The 18,677-nt window shown below is 36.9% G+C and overlaps 1 protein-coding gene across 3 annotated transcripts in view; it reads left to right on the top strand.

Moving 5' to 3' along the window:
* The first annotated feature begins 879 nt into the window (after positions 1-879).
* The window catches only part of and2 (actinodin2), a 21,888-nt gene continuing 4,090 nt past the window's right edge, over positions 880-18,677 (top strand). The window contains exons 1-4 of one of the 3 annotated variants that reach the window (XM_080907018.1): positions 880-1,148; positions 12,849-12,963; positions 13,502-13,597; positions 14,699-14,743. In XM_080907018.1, the coding sequence (XP_080763144.1) occupies positions 13,525-13,597; positions 14,699-14,743 (118 nt within the window). In that variant the 5' untranslated portion in view covers positions 880-1,148; positions 12,849-12,963; positions 13,502-13,524. Of the gene's footprint in view, positions 1,149-6,420; positions 12,964-13,501; positions 13,598-14,698; positions 14,744-18,677 lie in introns of those variants that run through there. The other 2 variants (XM_080907017.1, XM_080907016.1) reach the window with 2 other exon arrangements.

Below are 18,677 nucleotides of genomic sequence, written 5' to 3'. Positions count from 1 at the left end.
CTTTTTAAGTTGCTCTGCCAAACAATATCAGAGCCAGAAAGAACTTGGAAATTAATTTGGAAAACGTGGCAGCCAAAAAGTTTGGTTCTGTCACGCGAACTATAGAGCTGAAGCTTAGCAGACTGAAAACCGATATACAGGTGTTAATCAAACACCTGCATCTTTAATGGTATCTAAACAGATGTTAGCCAATAAATACATCAATAATCACTCCCTGTACTGAAGGGGAATTTAACTACAGATAATAAAAACTATTAAAAATGCTGTGAAGTTGGACTGTACCGCAGAAATCCGTTTTGGAGCAAGTCTCAAGTGGCCACTCCAGGAACTGCAGTACCTGCAATATTAGATGGATACAGATCTCGTTCAGACCACGATTGAGACCATTGCCTTCATTTTTAGTAATGCGCAAAAAGATGAACTAAATGGCTAAGGCAGAATTTGCAGGGATGCAATTTACACTCTCACTTCTTATTCAGTTTCACATTGGGGTCACACTTTGCCAAATTTAGTTGTAGGCCTGTTGCTTTACTTTGCTCATGCTAAAAGTTGACAAAAATAAATTTTTAGAAGCATCAAACTGTGTTTAGTCAAATGCTCTAGTGCGACCATTGTGCCAACATTGTCTGGGAGTTGGCTGCCTGTGCACTGTGGCATCAAAATGTAGCTGCTGGTCACTGTGGCTAATTATCAGCTAGCTGTGTGTGAACAGGCAGCTAGCTTGGCTAATGCTAACTACTAATCAAAGCTTTGTGATGACTGCTTAATGCTGATGATCGATGAACAATCCATCCCTGTGAGTCCTAATAAAGTTAGAAAAGCAACTGTTTTCATTGAAACTCTGTGCTGTACTCAGTGTGATAAAACTAAAGAAATCCAGCAACAACATTCAACAAAGCTTTGTTAGTTTGCTGATAATCACATATAAAAGAAACTAAAAGAAAGGACTGTGCTGGCAGATTTTTACCACGGTAGAATTATAAAGACAACATTAGCTAAACACTTTGTTAGCGTTAGCGGCTGCCCAGCTGGTGAGCTGCTGGCTGACTTTGTGCCTCTGAGCTGCATGTTTGCTGTCTGGCAGGCTGGGGGAACCACAGGACTGCTGATGGACCTGGCTGCCAATAAAGAGGCAGTTCATGCTTCTAGTGGGTTTTTGTGTACACACACACACACACACACACACACACACACACACACACACACACACACACACACACACACACACACACACACACAAATCTTTGCTTATATTGGAATCAAAAGATAAAATGATGCACTCTGTTCCTGGTGGACTGCAGGGTATGAATCATCTCCTCCTGGCCAGTGAGGTGTGTGGTTGACAAACTGAATTCATACCACCAGATACTGAGGAGGCCTTTTGCCCTTCATGCTGTACTATGATATCAGTCAAAGAACTGGAAATATGCATAGTTTAAGTTTGATTTATTTGTTATATCGAGCATCCACCCATTTATAGAATTCTAAAATATGGATATTTCACAACACTGTTCCAGTCGCACATGTTGTGGGTGGAAGGAACAGACTACAGTTTATCAATATTAAATGTTTTTTCATCTCCTGTCTCCCAACCAACTTGCTCATTTAAATGGTTCATATGTCAACAGTTAGCTGTGTCTTTGCGCATCACCCATACAACATTTACAAAATCAATATGCTGTTTTTATTCTTCTAGATAAAGTACTGTGCAACTCCCAGAGGATGAGGAAGAGGACAATAGAAAACAAAGAACTTATTTTCTGTATCAGACAGTGCAGCAAACAAATCTGCTTTTAATGTGCACTTCAATATTAAGTGGTAAAATAACACAATATGAAATAAATGAAATGCAGACTGGTTCTTCTCTGTACCAGAAACTACATTTTTGTTAGTGGCTAAGGGAAGATTCACAGAAAGGCACGTCAGGCTTCAGCGTCACACAGACCTTGATGCTTTACTTTTCCCAGCCATTCTGTTGTTGATTTGCTGGTCTGATCGGAATCATTGTCCTGTTGCATGACATAATTTCAGTCAAGCTTTGGCTGCCAGACAGATGGCCTCACATTTGACTCTGGAATCCTTTGGTTTACAGAGGAGTTTATGGTCCACTACATGACTGTAAGGTGCCAAGGCCCCGCGGCTGCAAAACAAGCCTGAATAATCACCCCTCCACCCCAGACAGTTGGTGGTTATCCTGATATACTGTGTTTGGCTTTTGCTAAATGTGGTGCTGTGCATTATGGCCAAACATCTCCATTCTGGCCTCATCTGCATAAAGGAACTTACTCAGATGCAGCTTTGCAAATCAAAGCTGTGCTGCTGTCTTCTTTCTCCTGACCACCTGTCCAAACAAATCATACTTGTTTAGTCTTTTTCTAATGGTACCATCCCGAACTTTAACCTGCTAAATGAGACCTATAGAATCTAAGATGTAGCTCTTGAATTTTGTGCAGTTTTTCTGATTAGTGCATAGTCTGATCTTACGGAGAATTTGTTAGGGTGAACCTCTGATTACAGTATTGATTATCCAAAACGGTTTAATTAGTCTGGAGTTCTGGAAAAATATATTAGATAACCTTCTAGTGTAACAATTCTCAGAAAACTGTTTGCATTTGCCAGTCATGTAATTTAAAGAGAACTGAGGAGGAACACGTCAGTCAGGGCCGACTGAATCTGGCAGCGCATGATGTTCGTTCACCTCTGGGCATCAAGAGTGCTGCTTGTTCCACGGCAGGAAATCTCTTTACTGGCCTCAAAACATTCCTTGTCCCCCGCCTTCCCCTTTTACAAACTGTGGCTTATAATTTAACGTGAATTCTGTCCCGGGGCGCTGCTACATCAAACAGCCACGACTTCGTTCCATATGCGACACAGATTCCACGCAGGCTTCACAGCAGGAGCTCTGTGGATGTGCTTTGCATGAGGCTCATTTCGTGTGGCGGTCTTTATTCCCCTCTCATAGAGACGTGTTCCACTTAACTGTCTCCAGGCCCATTGAAGCAGCTCCCAATCCGCAGCCTACATTTATAAAGGGATTTTAAATGTTCATTAATTTGAACAATCAGTGTCACACTGGCTCCATTCTTTCACATTCATAGAAATAAAACTGCTTTGACAGTTTGTGCTAATTTGCCAGGAAATATCCAGTCTACAGGAGCTCCGTGGAAAAATAACTCAATTGCGCTGTAGTTGCTGTAAAGCTTTAAAGTTGTTTTTTTTTTTTCAAGAAGCTTTTATTTATTTGAGTAATTTAAAAAACAGCAGTATCAAAGATTTCTTTGAGGAAAAGAAATCTAGTTTGACAGCAACGTTCTCGCATGTTTAATCCTGCATGATTAAATTGTGTTGGCAACTTTAAAATTGAATTAGACAGGTTGGAGAAATGAATAGAATTTTGTTGTTGCCGCTCGTGTTAATCCGTTAAGAAAAAGGTTGATACAGTCTGACAGTGTACAGCTGCTTTTGCCTGTGGCTGTTTTCATGGTTTTGGTGATTCCCTTTAGTTCCAGTTAAGGTGAAAAGTTTGCAGAGCTATTTTGCACAATATAGCGTATGAAGTTATTTTGAAAAAGGAAAAGACTCAAGGTATAGTAGTAAAATTTGTCTACATATCTTTGGGCAAGTAGTGCAACTGGTGCATTGGCCATGGGAAAACATTGTCATCTGTCTCTTGTTGTAGGCCATGTGTTTTGTCTATATTATGATGGCTGTGATTTAGCTTAAAACTGCTTTCCATCTTATTCTAAGATTTTAGTGTTTGTGTCTGTTTGATGAGATGCTTGAAAACAGCAAATTGTTCAGGTCTGTGTTGACAAAACACAATGCCTCAAAAACTCAGGTAATCAAACTTTCTTTATCTTTAAGTCAGAAAAAAGGCCAAAAAAGGTAGTAAATCTGTGGTATTCTTATTTTTACATCAGAAAAATTCAATATTATGAATGGTAGGAACCAAATGTAAGACTCTCAAGGCAGAAATTAAAAAAGAAGAAACTCAGTCCATCAAAAATCTAAACGCAGAAATTGAAGAGCAGAATTAAAAAGTGTCTCTGAGCATTCAAGACAAAACAAACAGAGAATAAAGAGAGACACACGAAGGCAATCAAGGCAGCGTGGACACACCTGAGCAACAAGACACAGCGCAACCAAATCTGATAATGAGACACAGCAAAGCAAACGCAAGGCACATGAGACAAAACACAACGATGTACAAAAGGTAGGAACATAAAAGAGAAACACATAACACAACAATGAAGACTACTCAAGAAGATACAAGCAGCAATGAGGAAATGTGGAATAAACTAACGCACAGATTTATAAATACAAGCTGTGACTCCATAAGTCCACATTTCAGGTTACTAACTCAACATTTTTAAGTCAGGTGTCTCAGAATTTCAACTTACACAAACTTCTGGGAAAAGATCTTGAAATCTCAAGATAATAACCCTAAACTTTGATTCAGTGATAAAAAAGAAAAATGCACAAAAGTAGAAAGAATTAAAAACTAAGAGTTCCAAAGACTAAACACGGCATGATAATGAATCTGATGCAAAATGCAAAGGCACTGAAAAACCCAGGAATATTAAAGAAAAACATCAACTAGAGACAAACTAAACAGAGGCAGAGGAAAACATGAACCTAATACCATTTGAGACTCATTAAGTAATGAAAGCCTGGACTGTAAACTTAAGACTCCAACAACTAAAATCAAAGATAATAACCAAATAAACTGTGATTTATAAATATAAACCTAAAAGCCCCCAAACACAGGACCAGGACACAAACAAAACATATAAGCACATCAGATCAATCTTTAAAGATCACTGTGCATATATTTTATATATTCTTTACAATATTCTACTTTTTAATTCAAGAGAAAACCATACATGATTATTTAAATTATGAGTCACCACCACAATTATTTTACAACAAATTTGTTATAAGTAGTTATTTATTAAGTTGATCTGTTTTCAGTTTCAGCAAAACACTAAAATTATTTCAGTTTAATGCAGTAGTGACACCACACACTCTACGACCTCAATAATAAACACAAACAATGTCAGGAGAACTGGTGCAGCGCATAACACAGGTTTTCCTTAACAAAAATAAAAGTAAATATTATCAGGGAGTTATTTCATCAAATAATCAATTTATTATTTTAGGTGCATTATGCATTCAGTCCATTCTTGTCTGCTTAATGAGGTCTGGGTCTAAGCAGAGATGCCCAGAACCTTCCTCTTCCCAGTCGGCTCCTTCAGTTCTTCTGGAGGAAACCCAAGAGAGGCACAAACTCTTCACTTTAGTGTGTTCTAAAGTGTCCTTCCAGTTCGATGTACCCAAAACACCCCACACAGAGGGAGTCCTTACCAGATGACTGAACCATCTCAGCTGGCTCCCTGCAAACCCATACTTTATGATTGTTGAGAGTTGAAGCTGGGCCTCTGCCCATGAGCTTGGTTGGTTCATGGCAGTTCAAAACTTTGTAAAGTAAGTAAAGTTTATTTATAAATTACCTTTCACAAGCAGGGGCATTGGGTCACTTGGGTCAAAAGGAAAAAACAAAAACAATAAAACAGGTAAATGAGCAAGGTCACGAAGAAGGTCAGACTCAGATTATTCAAATGCCTGTCTGAATAGAAATGCCTTTAACAGTTTTTTTAAAAAGCTACCTCTGAAGCAATAAAATGCCGAAATGAGGGCAACTCAGAGTTTTGAAGCCACCGCTCAAAAGGCCCGATGTCCATGTGTTTTAAAGCGAGTATGAGGCGCCAGCAGAAATCTCTGCTCTGAAGACCTCAGGGACCAGTTAGAAGAGGTAGTAGGTCAATTAAAGTTCAGAAATACACTAGAGCCCATTGCCATTCAAAGCTTTAAACATTAAGACACGACAGGTAAATATGGAGCTGCAATATTCCAAGTGAGAAAAAAAGAATCAACGCTTGCATCAATTGACCTTAAAAATAACACTGAAGTCCTCCTTCTATATGAAAAACTGAGGAATGAGTCAGCTTAAAGAAGAGGAGAGTCAGTCTAAAGACAGAGCTGTCCAGGATGATGATGCAAGCTAGATTTAAGGAGCCTAGAGACCCAAAGCATTGTTTTCACTATCTGGAGCAATGATGATCTCTGCGTTGTCAGAATTTAACTGTAGGGAATTAGCATTTAACAAAGACTTGATGGCAGTCATGAGGTATTTGAATAAGAAAGCCTAGAAAGCTACCCTAAAAGAAGGGTAGTTTCAGTCAAGTGCAGTTCATGAAAACCTGACTGAAATGAGAAAAAATCATACAAGCTACTCAGCTACAGCCCTGGTCCTGGTCTAGTATAATTTCTGGGCAAGGAAAGGTTTGATTTTTCTTTCTTTCTTTCTTTCTTTCTTTCTTTCTTTCTTTCTTTCTTTCTTTCTTTCTTTCTTTCTTTTTTGCAGGGATTGAACAATAGGATTTTTGAAGTAGGGCTAATTTATCAAAACAACCACACAAAGGCCCAGTGTATGAAAAACCTTGTCATGGTTTCATTTTGCCTATGAGTTTAGTGATACTTGCCGATGTTACAGGAAAAAAAAAAACTAGATTCACATAAGATTAATGTAAATTTCTTGTTTTTGAACTAAGAATCCAGAACAAAAACATGTCCAGTTTACTTTGAAGTATAAGCAGGTGACAAATTAAAGTAAAAAAACCCAAAAAACAAAACTGTGTCCTGTTGTCAAGTTTCCATCTCTATTGTACAGAATTAGCTCCTTTATTTAAAGGAGGCAAGTGGAGCCAGTCAGAAAAATGTCCTCACATTATAGCAGATGTACAAAGGGGAGGTAGAAATAAACTTAAAACTCAAGGACCCACATATGGATCAACCAGGAACAACTGCTGAGAGAATATAAAACTCAAAATACCTCAAACACAAGAGTTCTAAATACAAAACTCAAACCCAAGCACAAACCCCCAGGATTCATGACAGATTTAGCATTGCCTGCATTAACTGCTAACCACTAAACAGCACCTGGGTTCTAGTGAGTGTTGACTATAAGGATGGCTGGCCTGCAGAAATCAAGGATGTACAAATATTCCTGTTCTTGCTCATTCGGTTCTCCTGCCGACCTCTGCCCTCACAAACGATCAGATCCACCAGAAGGCAACTTTGTACACGACCTAACAGATCCTTCACTTTTATCACCCTGAAGTCCTTCAAACCAACATCAATCTGCAAGCTCGCTTCATGGAACCGGGCTGATAAAGAGACACGTTCTGTTCTGTAATTTCATGAGAGATTACAGATTCCAAAGAAGCAATAGATAATATTTTCACTGTTTTATCCCCGCAAACCAACCATTTACAGTCAAAAGACATATAATTTCCCTCCATATTTCTCTTAGTTTCAGGTTTCCTTATACCCCCCACCCCCCTACCTCCAGATGTTGTGAAATTCTTAACATTGCAGAGATATGGTATGTTAAAATTATGAGCTTCTATGTTGTTCATGCCTTTCACGGCTTCTGAGCTGGATTGCAGGTTTCATTGCGCTTGAGAACACCTGTTAGAGGTGTAATTACACAGCACCTATACAAGGAAATGGCACCAATCGCTGTTACCCATAAACATGTTGCAGATGGCATGTAATAAATGATGAGCTGTTCAAAATGCCTTAAATGATTTGAATGACAATGTGTCATTTATTTATTTATTAAATTTTTTGTTTCACACATGGTACAGCAGTAATTCATTTCCCATACACAACCTTCCTTTCAATTAAAGTAACACTGTTTCCATGCATGAAAAGGAGCAGGAAGAAGATGAAAATCATCATCATATTCTGTTCTTGTTTTAAATCTGTCTCCTATTGTCTGCAATTGTTTTGGTGTAACACAGTCAAAAACCTCTAAAGTAGAACTTTAGTCATACAAACCAGTATATACATCAGCGTATACGATTAACTTTGTAGCAGTACTGATTGTGCCTTTCTAGATGCTTAAAGTGCTTAAAAAATGAAAACATGCTTTCTTGCAGTATTATGTTTAAAGGTTATGTTTGAAGGTTTTCTCAGTTTAACAGCTTTTACAGCCCATGTGTGAATGGCTTGTAATGTAAGTTTAAAAAGAAAGCCTTAACTGTCTATGAAAATTCAAATGATGTGACGTTTGTGCTCACTCCAGAGCTCATTTTGTGTCTTCTGCTAACGTAATCACAATGCAGTACATCTCCTAAGCACTTATCACAACAAAGACTCACAACATGTACTCCACATTAGGGCAAAAAATAAAACTGGATTTGACTTTAGGTGGTAGTTTTGTATTGATAATGTAAACAGGTGTACCAGCTAGCTGACAGCCTGGGTTATGAACAACATGAACTGGTGAAGTAACGCTAGGTCCAGCATAAGTGAAAAACAAGAGTCAACATCAGCAGGGCATTTGATGCAAAGCTTTGTTTGATCAAAAACAACCCTGAGATTTCTTTCTTTGTACTGATGGCACACTTGGCATTTTTAACAGATGCACATTTAAAGTATTCAGTCACAAGTTGGATTGTTAGCACAATCCATGTAGTAGAATGCCGACTTTCAAGGATAGCTAATACAGGAATGTGCAGTCTTGCGCCCCTCATTTCTTCTATGAAAACAGGAAAAACAGTTGCAGCGGTTTACTGAAAGATGTGCAAACACTCATGGAAATACAGTTTATAAGGCAAAAACAGAGTTTGTACAGTTCTATGTCCAAGAATCATTATCTAGACCTCTTGAAAGATATCCCAAAGCATCTTTCTGGCCATTGGCACCCACTGTTAACCTTCTCCATACATACTGACATCATTTTACCCAGAGATGTTACTGTGTAAGTGCATCCCAGTACATGGCAAACAGTTTTGACAAACTAAAAAGCTTTGAGTGCACATTTTACCAGTAACATTTAAAAAGTACCTTCCTGAGCTGTACTTGGATTGCTCTGAGATCTGAGCAAACAATGTCTAATAGTATCCAGCGCCGTCTTGCTTTGTAGTGACATTTAGAAAAATCTGTTTTGATTGATGGCTTCAATACTTTCAGCCAGACACTACATCAGCTGCAGATAACAGTTATTTTTGGCTTCACAGGAAAAGGTGAGCTGTTGATATGAACGATCAAAATGAATGTTTGAGCATGTAGCAAGCTGTTTCATTCCAGCAGTGGCACTAATCTGCAAGCTAAGCAGTTTATCCATGTAAGACACCTCATTTTTTTCCACATTTGGTGAAGCTCTCACATCAGACATCCCCTCTCCTAATGACTGTCGGTCAAAGAAGCAAATATTAACAGGACTCAACAGGAACAGTCTGTGCCGTCAGATGTTAACATCAACTTACATTATGTGAGCTTGTAATTTTGAAATGAATCCAGCAACCAAAAGCATACTCTGGCAATGAATTACCTTCAACGTCATGCCTTTGAGCATGAAAGCTCTGGGACTCTTGCATCATCAAGTGTCTCTATTATTAATTAATAAAGACACCCAATTTACTAAATGGACTTCATTGAGGTTTTTCACTAATCTGAGGAGACTGGAGCTTGAGGCAAAGTTCACACCAATAAAGACACAGAGATATGATATCTTTTGGAGAAGCACTTACATGTATACTTATGTACACACACAGACTGCTGTGTGTGTACTTACAGTCTTTATAGAGAAGATGAGAGAGACTGGAGAAATGTCTGCAATGCAACAGAGAACAGAGCAGTTATTATTCTCAGTGTGGATGTCATGTGGATTTTATCATTTCCAAAATTAGCTGTATAAAGAGAGACTACCTCAATATAAGCATGGATGAGAATGCTGATCTGAAGGTCACCTACTGTATGCTTTCAGTGGTGGGCAGCAGCATGATGTGGTTTTATTACTATTCAGCACAAGTTGGAGACTGATAAGAAGCTTCTGAAGAACACAAAATGCAAACTGTAGGTTTTTAAAAGCTGGCTGTACAGATTCAGAAAAACAGAGAAGTGTGCTGTCAGCAGAGGGATGTCCAATAGTTATATACAAGACACTGGTAATTGTGCATTAAGCAGCAAAATACATCAAGCTTGAAGAAGTTTCCAATGAAATGAAATGAAACACAGGCTTAAGGGGCACAGTGACTAACAAAAGTCTCAGAATGAAATCATGAGCTTTATTAAAACACCTTTGCACATTTGTGATTATCCTGCCCACTCACTGCAAAATATACACATTTAGGAATTTCAGAGTGTGCAGGATGATGTAGACCGAAAGGTCATATTTTAATGTATATTACATTCAATAGCTGAGAGCTCACAGCTCCCTCTGAAGCCTTCTTTCCACATTTGTGCCTGGAGCCAAAGGTTAACCAAACCAAAAAATTAAGGGGCTCATCTATGTTTTTCCTCATCCAGTAAAGGAATGTTTGTGCAAGATTTCACGTTACTAAGATACTTTAAGCTGAAATTACATGTTCGCAGTAAATCATAGATTTGAAGCAAAAAGAAATGTTCTAACCGGACATAATGCCTGTTAAAGGTTTTAACCAAAAACTGCTTCAAGACTTTCATTTGATTTAAACGCCGACTCCTTTGAGCTATAACTTTAAAACAGCTGAAGCTGTTGGTATCATCTCATCCATTAATGTGCTTCTTTCTTGTGCTGCATTAACGTATGAACTCTGTTTGAAATGTGGTAATAACCATGGCAAAAATTTGCTGTTGTTCTTTAAGTGTGACGAGTAACTCAAAGCACAGCTAAAGTATTGTAAAAACCTCTGACAGGCATCATCATTAACATGGCTCTATGTTTTTTAATGAGCTTTTTCTTCACAAGAAGCACTTTCTTGGCTCCCCACCCCCCTACCCCCCAAATTTCTCTTAAGTTGCTGTATATTTTCCACACAGACACAGAGATTGACTTGTTGTGATGGCAGATCTGTTTTAAAATGAAGAGGACAGCAATTTGCCTCCCACTGTGACAAACCTGGTAATTCAGAAATGTGCAAATTGCATGGATCATAGCCAAGGCTGAGTCACTGTCAGTCATGCGAGATGGTCACTTGTCCTTGAGAACAAACTGTGCGAATGCAGAAAATATTTAGAAAATAAATGGCAACCTAGTAATTTGATTTAGTCTCGGTCTGTCTCTCTGTCAACATATATTTATGTATGTATATATAATCACAGGCTACTTTATTAAGTATGCCTAATCAATTGCTTCAACACAAATATCAAGTAGCGAATATCTAATCACATGGTGGCAAATCATAGCACTTCAGCATGTATATATGATGTCAGAATGAGTAAGAAAAACGATTTAGGTGACTTTAATTGGAGTGTCAAATTCTGCTGTCACGTTTGGATGGTAGGGTCAGAACTGAATGTCAAAGGCATGAAAGCATGGATCGATCCCACCGTGCATCCATGGGCTTTTCTTGGTACACCAGTTAAACATCATTTAAACACCACAGCCTACCTGAGTATTGCTGCAGATCATGTCCATCCCTGTATGACCACAGTGCACCCATCCATCTTCTAATGGCCGCTTCCAGCAGGTTAACACAGCAGCAACCAGATTGCAAATCCAGTAGAGCACCTGAGTGATGTGTTGGAATGGAAGATGGTCACAGTTTTTAAGGGTTAGCTAAAACAGAAAAATGATTGAAGTAAAGGGCCTAAAGTCATGGATACACACAAATTATTTAAAAAGCTTTCTAAAAAGTACAATTAAGTACACTGAGTTCAATGAGTTGTGTTGTTTTTTAGCTTCCTATGTTGTTTGACTCTTTTAAGCTCAGTTTTCCCGTTTCCATAGCTCCCAAATCCAGTATATATATATTCCACTGACACAGGCTGCAGGCTGTGCCGGCTACGTGGCATGATCCAAGCATCAGGATCATGTAGCAGTGCTGCTGGCATGCTGGCCCTGATGGCTCTGTCTCCACAGCAGAAGCAGATTACTTTATTAGTAGCTCTCTGTATGAGACCTGCCTGTCCTAATGGCTTACATCTCCTCTGTGCTGTTTCAGAGCAGAAAATATGCCTGTGCAACAAAAGCAAGCATTTTTAATCATCTAAAAGATGTGTATTTAACATATGAAACCACCCTTTTTACCATCACTCTGGTTGGTAAGATTTAAAATCTCCATTCAGAGTTGGCTGAAGGAATTTGGTTCTGGGTTTTTTTTTCTCTCTCCAGCAGCAGATTTCACATCCAGTATAAAACAGCTGACTGGGTGCAGACTTTTGACACCACAGACTCACGGGAGGTTCACAAACATTATCAAATGAGCTGCAACTGTTGCTGTTTGGATGTTGCATTGCGTCACTGAGGTGAAATGAGTCATGTTCTGTCATCCTGCAAATATTGCTCACACATTAGTCAATACACTGACGCAACAGAGTAGAAATATTTTTTATTTGCAGTCAATTTTCTGCAGGAAAAGCTGTTCCTGGGGAGAGAAAGCTTGAAAAGAAAACACAGGAGACTCATTCCCTTAGTAGTGGAGGATGATTTTATCTACTAGTTCCAGAGTATATTTGGGAAGTACCAGGAAAACCAGGAGTGCCTCAAGCTCTAAAGTCTCTTAAGGTTTACCTCTGTGAGTGCCCCACTTACACTACCTTTCACATTCACACCTTCCCATTTATTTTATTTTAAAATAAAATAAATTCCAAAACTGTGAGGAAAGAAGCTCTAAATGGTACCTTGCAGTTATACTGTCATACTTCTCACCTTTCATAATTACAGGACCCCTATTGGTTGGATGGGTGGCAGCACAGGAGCCAATCCTGGAGCGGGCAAACTGTATCACATGCCTTTTTGTTTTTAATGATCGAGAGAGCGCCTTTAAAATGTTTTCGTGTGTGTCCGGCCCGTACAGAGAGCAAAGAGGTAGAAGGTTTAGACAGCTCAGATAACCAGTGTGCAGAGAGCCCCCTCCCCTTTCCCAAGACAGCTGCTGGACCAAGAGGCCACAACTTCAACACCTTTTGCAGGTAAGGGCCAATAATAACCCCTGGAGTTCATAATTCTGGAGTGGTCGCTTGTAGTCTCATCTGCCTTGTCTTTGTTAGAAAAGTGAGGTTGTCCAACTTTTAGAAGCCATCTGTCTTTTTGAGAACAACAGATGTAATTAAGCAGCTCTCCACGCATCGATCCAAGAGAACATCTCAAGCTTTTGGCTGTTTGAATTGTCGAGTTCATTTGCTTTATTTGATATTCTGATATTCAGAAGTGACATCTTATTTCTCTCGTTAATCTCTGAAAAGCTCTATTACAGCATGTCCTCAATCCTCTCCATTGTCTTGGCATCAGAAAGTTAAATAAAAGCGCTCTCTTTGTTCCAAGTGCATTGTCTTCTCAAGGATTTCCATATCTATCAGTTACATGAAAAATTGCCTTAAAAAAGACAAAAAAACCTCCCAAAAATAATAAAATTCTTATAAGACTCTTGTCGTATTGAAATAATAGACTATGTCTCCAGAAGTTCAGCCTGCAAACACTCTGAATATTGTTAACTGCCTTTTCCCCCAGGAAGCACAAAGAAACAACAGAAAATGGCACGTGTTGGGCGACCGTCGCTTTCCCTGATCCGCACAGGATTCCTGTTAGCAGCTGTTTTATTACCAGGTGAGAGTTTTCATAAATTGCATCTATGATATTAGGAAATATTTCACTGAGAATTTAATGAGTCGAGGAACCATTTACATCAGTTTTTGTTTTTTTGTTTTTTTAATTTTGAGATTTCAGATACAACATTTTTCAATTAGACCAGTGAAGGTGAACTAGATGCCCTTTAAACTCCTAAAGCTTGATGTCATCTACTTTATTACATACTGAACGTCTGACAAATATAGTTCCTTTGCTCACAGAGATCACACAACTAAAAGACCTCTTTTAACATCAGCATATCTTTAACTATTTATCACACCGACAGTCTATTGATGTATATAACGATACTTTTACTTTTGATACTGTAAGTATGTTTTGGTTTAAATAAATTACATTTTCCGATTTCCTCTGTGTCTTTACTTCAATTAAAGACCTGAGTACTGATTTTTTTTCTCCTTATTTTTGGTTTAAGCAAAAATACTTTAGAAGCATTTTGACCTGGTAGTATAGTCCAACCCCGGGCACGTTAATCTCTGCCACAGAGTCATAAGAACACCATTACCCTTCTCTCTTTAGCAGTAAAATGGCTTGTCATGATGATGCCCTTTAGTACTACAAAACCTTTCTGCAGTCATAAAAAACACATCTATCACTGCCTCCCCTTTGGAAGATTTTCCACATTAATGAAAGTTTAAGGGATAATCAGCTGACTTGGCTGTTTTCTTGTAGTTGTAAACCTCAGCAGGAGCAGAAGAGACCCGGAGACGTCCTTCCCCTCCCACCAGACATTTTTACAGTGTATCTGTAATTAGTTTGTGTGAGGCCTGACTTTGTAGTTTTACAGGTAAACTTTAAGAAGGCCCCCAGTACCTGCATTAATTTCACTGGGCTGGTTCAAAGCTATACGATATACAAGTTAGGGGCTGGGTGGGGGCTTGGTGTTGAGGGGGGAATTTAATCTGCAGGATGTTGCCTGGCGCTCCAGCACCTGCCGTGTTTCACCCGGGGGCTTATTAGTGGGTCAGCATTTTCCCTGATGTTGTGGTAAAGCGGAACATCTGTTCCTAATCAGTGAACGTCTCTGCTGCTGCTAATGTGGCTGCTGCTTGTGTTTTACAGATTTTCTGGGGGCCGTTCCAGTGGAGCAGCACAAGCAGGAGGAAGGTGAGGACGTATGATGTGGCAACGTGGGGCAAAACAACCTCAACAACCTAAAAACCAACTGCAGAAACCTTAAACGCTGCTATTTATAGGGAGATAAATGCTCCACGTAGCTACCTTTTCTTTCCATTCTGCCAATTAGCACCAAATAACTTACATGTTGGTTCACAGTAAAACACAAAGTCTGAGGAGATCTAGTTTGGAGCTAAAACAATTAGTCAACAGAAACAGGATTGTGATAATGGATTAAAGTAAGAAGCTAAAGTGCTCTATGAGAACTACGTCAGTCATACACGATAATTAACAGTCCAAGAGATTAAGAGATTAATCTACTTATAATAGAAATAGTTGGGCCAATTAAAATTATGCCATTTTTTTGTTGATAAAAATTTCTCCTTTGAGATAAAGTTTGATGAACCTGATTTAACAACAATATGATGCAATTCACACATTGAAATTAAATATAAAAGAGCTTCTAGGCTATCTTATGGAGGTGCAGCCAGTCACAGCAGCAGCCTTCTATAGGGATGCATTTCTGGTGGCTGTAAAAGCCAGCCCATGCTTTCCCAGATTAAAGCTTCGGTGTGAAGTTCGAGCAGTAGAAAATGTTTGGTTTGCTTTAAACTTAACACAGCTTTTATATATATTACGATAAAAATGCTTCACCTGGTCTGTACCAGTTGAAAGGGACCTGCTCACTGTTAGTTGTGTGATGGCCTATATAGTAGTATATATAATTACGTTCTATAGGGACATAATTAAAGTTAGTGAAGGTCCTTCTACCGGTAATATATTGTGCCCTGTTGGGGCATTGGCATCTCTGTGGGTCTCCTGTGCTGTCTGGCACCGGGACACTGAGTGCATTCTTTGGACAGCACCTTAATCCAAAGACAGACGTTTATAACGATGGTTTCAGAAATAATAACTGTGTTTAGTGTATTTTAAACTTTTGGAGCTTTTAAACACAATCACTGTCACTGTGTTGTTCTTGAAATGACTATTTAAAAGAAAGTGTGAAAAAGCTCTGCCCACTCTCTGCACAATAGATTCACAGCTCAAGCTCTCCTTCACCTACAGCTGAGGGGAGCAGGGTGATCTCTCTTTGTCACCCATCTATGGACTCTGCCTCTTAACTATAACATACTGCATCCTTTGCTGCCAACAGGATTTACCGTTCCAATTATAGATGCAGTTTAATGAAGGTCAACAGTTAGTTCATCAGACTTTTGTGCACTGTGTCCTCTGCAAGTACAGATTTGGCATTTTTATTTTACATTAAACATTCCTGTTAATGAGTTCTACTGTCCTGTAATTGGTTTATAACATCTCCACTGGACCTAAAGTCTCTAATTCAGCCTACTTAACAAACAAAACTGTGGCTAATGTTTTGATCTTTTGCACCAACCTATGCATATGTATATATATATATGTGTATATATATATATATATATATATATATATATATATATATATATATATATATATATATATATATATATATATATATATATATATATATATATATATTATGGAATGCCCTTTAGGAAAATATTATATATATATATATATATATATATATATATATATATATATATATATTCCAACCAAAGTCTGAATATATAGAATGAAACTTGAATATATAGAATGAAACTTGAATATATAGAATGATCTTTTGAATATATAGAATGAAACTTGAATATATAGAATGAAACTTGAATATATAGAATGATCTTTTGAATATATAGAATGAAACTTGAATATATAGAATGAAACTTGAATATATAGAATGATCTTTTGAATATATAGAATGAAACTTGAATATATAGAATGAAACTTGAATATATAGAATGATCTTCTGAATATATAGAATGAAACTTGAATATATAGAATGAAACTTGAATATATAGAATGAAACTTGAATATATAGAATGATCTTTTGAATATATAGAATGAAACTTGAATATATAGAATGATCTTTTGAATATATAGAATGAAACTTGAATATATAGAATGAAACTTGAATATATAGAATGATCTTTTGAATATATAGAATGAAACTTGAATATATAGAATGATCTTCTGAATATATAGAATGAAACTTGAATATATAGAATGAAGCTTGAATATATAGAATGAAACTTGAATATATAGAATGTATGAACCTCATTTTTAGAGATGATGTGTTTCTGAATTCTCTGCCTTTACAAAATGGCATCAGCTGAACTATTTCAGTACTTTTTAGAGCTTGACAACTGTTTTGCGACAGCTGTTCAAATTGCAAATTTCCATAGTCCACTAGTTGTATCCTGTGGTTGTACAGTGTTCCAACATTTACTGACAACATTTGAGATATGGCCATCCAACTAAACCCCAAGTCTCGCATGTCAGTCAGCTGAGTAGCTGGTATGTTGTACCTAAAAGAGTTAGAAACAAAAGAAGAAATATGTTAACTTCTTTCTTATTTCTTGCATTCATTATCTTGTTTGCCATCTCTTGACTCTTTCAAGTGCCATACACATTATGAATGAATTTGTTTCCATTTTTATCACTTACCTTGACCTTCCTCTTTGAGATGTAGAATGATATAATGAGCCCATAACATGTGCTTCAGCTTCTGCTCGAAGTGTTAGCTCAGTTGACATCTCCATCAGTGATTGATAAATTCCCTCAAGAAGTGTGCATAATCTTCTCCCAGAAACATTTTGTTGAACATTATTCATGAGCACTAGAAATGTTGCAATAATGAAAACGTGTTCTTCAAGGTGACATAGTATAAATTCAAATTATTTCTACCATTTGCAGTTTGAACAGCTGTCGCAAAACAGTTGTCAAGCTCTAAAAAGTACTGAAATAGTTCAGCTGATGCCATTTTGTAAAGGCAGAGAATTCAGAAACACATCATCTCTAAAAATGAGGTTCATACATTCTATATATATTCAAGTTTCATTCTATATATTCAAGTTTCATTCTATATATTCAAGTTTCATTCTATATATTCAAAAGATCATTCTATATATTCAAGTTTCATTCTATATATTCAAGTTTCATTCTATATATTCAAGTTTCATTCTATATATTCAAAAGATCATTCTATATATTCAAGTTTCATTCTATATATTCAAGTTTCATTCTATATATTCAAAAGATCATTCTATATATTCAAGTTTCATTCTATATATTCAAGTTTCATTCTATATATTCAAGTTTCATTCTATATATTCAAAAGATCATTCTATATATTCAAGTTTCATTCTATATATTCAAGTTTCATTCTATATTTTCAAAAGATCATTCTATATATTCAAGTTTCATTCTATATATTCAAAAGATCATTCTATATATTCAAGTTTCATTCTATATATTCAAAAGATCATCCTATATATTCAAGTTTCATTCTATATATTCAAGCTTCATTCTATATATTCAAGTTTCATTCTATATATTCAAGTTTCATTCTATATATTCAAAAGATCATTCTATATATTCAAGTTTCATTCTATATATTCAAGCTTCATTCTATATATTCAAGCTTCATTCTATATATTCAAGTTTCATTCTATATTTTCAAAAGATCATTCTATATATTCAAGTTTCATTCTATATATTCAAAAGATCATCCTATATATTCAAGTTTCATTCTATATATTCAAGCTTCATTCTATATATTCAAGTTTCATTCTATATATTCAAGTTTCATTCTATATATTCAAGTTTCATTCTATATATTCAAAAGATCATTCTATATATTCAAGTTTCATTCTATATATTCAAAAGATCATCCTATATATTCAAGTTTCATTCTATATATTCAAGCTTCATTCTATATATTCAAGTTTCATTCTATATATTCAAGTTTCATTCTATATATTCAAAAGATCATTCTATATATTCAAGTTTCATTCTATATATTCAAGCTTCATTCTATATATTCAAGCTT

The sequence above is a fragment of the Rhamphochromis sp. 'chilingali' genome, assembly GCF_963969265.1.
Source record: "Rhamphochromis sp. 'chilingali' genome assembly, chromosome: 16".
In the NCBI taxonomy this organism is placed as follows: domain Eukaryota; kingdom Metazoa; phylum Chordata; class Actinopteri; order Cichliformes; family Cichlidae; genus Rhamphochromis; species Rhamphochromis sp. 'chilingali'.
This window is presented reverse-complemented; position numbering and strand designations above follow the sequence as displayed.